A 3,332-nucleotide genomic window follows, 5' to 3' on the forward strand; every position below is an offset into this window, starting at 1 on the left:
ACAGGGGAGAGCTCAGCACCACGGACAGCGTCTCTCTCTTTCTCTTTCTCTCTTACACACACACACACACACACACACACACACACACACACACACACACACACACACACTGAGAGAGCCTCTTCCGGCGCTCACTCGGCAGCTGGCTCCGGTACAGCTCCTCCCTTCTGTGTGGTGGCTTCTCCGACCCAAAGATCCTGGACGTGAACAGTTTCACTGAGGAGCACTTTTCTCCCCCCACCCCCACCGACCCTGGACCCCCCCACTAAAGCATCCAGACGGACTATCGAGGCGTCACTTTCGTCCACACCGACCTGAGTGAAAGAGTTTGGTGTAATCAGGTCTCCGCTCGTCCTTCACCCACCCGGATCTCTGTCTGCGATGGAGACTCGGGCTGGCTCGTGCCCAGGCTCGCGCCTCGTGTCTCTGGGTATCTGGGTGCTGATCGCCGCGCACACCCTGCCAACAGCCAGAGCGGAGATCAGCTGCGTCTCCTGCCCGTTGCCTGTTCAGCTTAACCGGGAGGAGATGCAGCCGGGAGCGCGCGACCTAAGGAGCATCCGACTTGAGTTCAGGGAGCTCGGGATTACCGATCAGGACCTCGGGACGGACAGGGAACACAGTGAGGGTGTTTCTAGGGAGGACGCTCTGCAGTTCCATCGCAGTTTAGATGAAGTTCCGCTCGGGGACACACCAGAAGACCCCGCGCTCCGGAGAGCCAAAAGAAGCGAGTTTGACGACTTAAGCAACGGCGGGTGGACCGGTGCCGCTGGCGTGGATGCAGGCGCGCCGGAGGACCGGGGCTCTAACGGGCAGAGGTCTGGAAGGTCCGAGTACAGGTGGAACAAGGACGACGGGAGAGGGAATAACCGGCAGGACGAGCCCAAACTGAGCAGCAGCACCTTCTCTCTGACGGGGGACTCCGCGCACAACCACGCGGTGGTTTACTGGTCCGGACGGAACAGCAGCGTAAGTAAAACCGTTTTCTGGTCCTCAGCCCGCGGCTGCTGAGCTGAGCTATGGGAAGGATGAAGTCCACACAGCACGGACTTTGCTGCGCGGAGCCGCTGCTAACAGGTGCGCCAAAGCTGCGGTGCGCTCTGACGCACGCTGGGATTTTTACGCACCAAACCTTTCAGTCATTATGCCTTTTCTGTTAGATCTGCTGCTGGTTTCTCGGTCCTGGTGTGGCCTGGGAGGCGTGAATAAGTCACACATTTCATCTTCATTGTGGAAAATCTTCCCAGTCGCTTCATCATGAAACTCGGAAATCTGGATTTTCTCGTTTTTTCCAGCATGTTTTTGCTCACGTTGAAATTAAATTCATCACATAACTAAATAATTCTTATTTTTTTAATAGATGAAGATATTTAATCTTGAAAATAAAAAAAGCTTTTTTGTTGCACTCACACAAAGTTATTTACTTCCATCTGCAAAAATACTCGTGCCCATTTATTTAAATAAAATACACACATTTTATTTGTTTGTTCTGAGGAATTCTCTGGAATCAGTCGGGAAAATTAAACAAATGTTGGAATTTTCTTGGTGTTGACATGTTCTGAAACCGCTCAGGTCAGAAAGCTGCAGCCTGCTGCTGAATCTTTGTTTCTGTCACAGCCCCGCTGGCTTCCTTCATACCTCCTAAAAGCAGCTCCGCACTGGAGGAGAACAACGAGACAAAACGAATCACAGTCATTTCTGTCCCTTAAACGGGAGCCGATGGGTTCTGGTTCGGTTTCCAGGAGCTTCATTTGTTTTTGCTTCAGTCAGAGAAAAATAAATAAATACGGGAAAAGCAGAATTTAGCATATTCATTCTTGTCTGAGCTGATTATGACATGGTGCATGAACTTGTTTTCTAACCTGCGGTGAAGACTGAGACGCTGTGATCGAGTGTGTGTGTGTGTGTGTGTGTGTGTGTGTGTGTGTGTGTGTGTGTGTGTGTGTGTGTGTGTGTGTGTGTGTGTGTGTGTGTGTGTGTGTGTTGGATGAAGAGGGTGCAGGGGTTACTGTGTGCCACTGCCCCTTTAGGTTTGAATCTTTCACATTTATCTCGAAGCTTCTGTTTCGGATGAATCAGAAGCGGCCCAGAGAGCCTCCTCCAGAGATGAGCTCTGCTGCTTCATCTTCATCGGTGGCTGATGCCTGTTCTGGTGTTGGATGGTGGGGAGACTGGGCTTGAAGTCTGTTAACTCCTCTGTAGCGGTAGTTAATGTGGAACAACGACTCGCTAGCAGGATGACTAAATGGTTGGATGGATGACTGGTTCTGTTCAACAGCTTTAACCTTTACTGTCTCGTTGCTCCGTCGATGTTTTGATCCTCTTCTCGAAATAAAAAATAACCTTGAGCTGTTTGGTCAGAAATAAAAAAACACGTCAGGAACTCTGACCTGTTAGCCGACACAAGCCTTGGTCTGCTCCAGGCTCTTCTCTCTCATCTAACGTCCTACAAACCTCATTATGTTGTAATAAAACACGCCATTATTACCAGCGCCTGCCCAAGAAGTACACGGAGTCAGTGCTCTGGAGCATACATGTGTGTGTAGATGCAACAAAACAAGACATTAGCATTGACTGCTGCCTGCTGGAAAGGTCAAAGGTTTACAAATCCATCCATCAGGATCATTCACTGATGGAAAAACAAAGACAGCTGATGATCTTCACAGGTGTGGACATTTCTTCAAGTTCACCACAAGGTCAGAGGTCAGTGTTAGGGGAGTTGACCCAAAAGACCCAAGAGCTCCATGTCACACCCTGCAGGCCTGAGCTGGCAGGTTAAAGGTCATAACAGAACAATCTGGATGAAACCAGTCTGGTTCATTTGAAACGGTTGTTGGAAAATCAAAGCTCAGCTCAGCTCAGCTCAGCTCAGCTCAGCTCAGCTCAGCTCAGCTCTTGTTGGTTGCATTTCGCCTGAATGAAGTTTTAGACTTTAGGAACAAAACAGTGGCGGCTCCAGAAACGTTTTTCTGCAGGTGCTATGAAGGAAGTGGTCATGTGTACCTATTGTTCTCTAGAACACCTTCAACACTAGCAGACACACATGCGTGCACAACACCTCAACAACACCTGAAACAATCATTAATATACATCATAAACATATGAACAATCGCTGACTTCTCCATGAAATCATAAACACATACAGCCACACAGAAAACCATCTATAGTGTAGCAAGGTTAGCTAACGTTAGCGTTAGCATTTCCAGCGGCTAAACCCTGGACTGCTGCGGCGGTTGAGGGTTGACTCTCTTCATCCAGATCCGTAGGTGTTTGTGGGTCTGAGATCACTTCCAAACATTCATTCGTTTGTGACTGAACCCGTGGAAATGTGG

At 49.3% G+C, this 3,332-nt stretch overlaps 1 protein-coding gene across 1 annotated transcript in view; it reads left to right on the top strand.

The window, feature by feature from the left end:
• Positions 1 to 248: 248 nt before the first annotated feature.
• The window catches only part of sorcs3a (sortilin related VPS10 domain containing receptor 3a), a 314,356-nt gene continuing 311,272 nt past the window's right edge, over positions 249 to 3,332 (top strand). The window contains exon 1 of the mRNA XM_070552119.1: positions 249 to 969. Within this exon, the coding sequence (XP_070408220.1) occupies positions 382 to 969 (588 nt within the window). The 5' untranslated portion in view covers positions 249 to 381. The remainder of the gene's footprint in view (positions 970 to 3,332) is intronic.

This window comes from Nothobranchius furzeri, chromosome 6, assembly GCF_043380555.1.
Source record: "Nothobranchius furzeri strain GRZ-AD chromosome 6, NfurGRZ-RIMD1, whole genome shotgun sequence".
Lineage (NCBI taxonomy): Eukaryota > Metazoa > Chordata > Actinopteri > Cyprinodontiformes > Nothobranchiidae > Nothobranchius > Nothobranchius furzeri.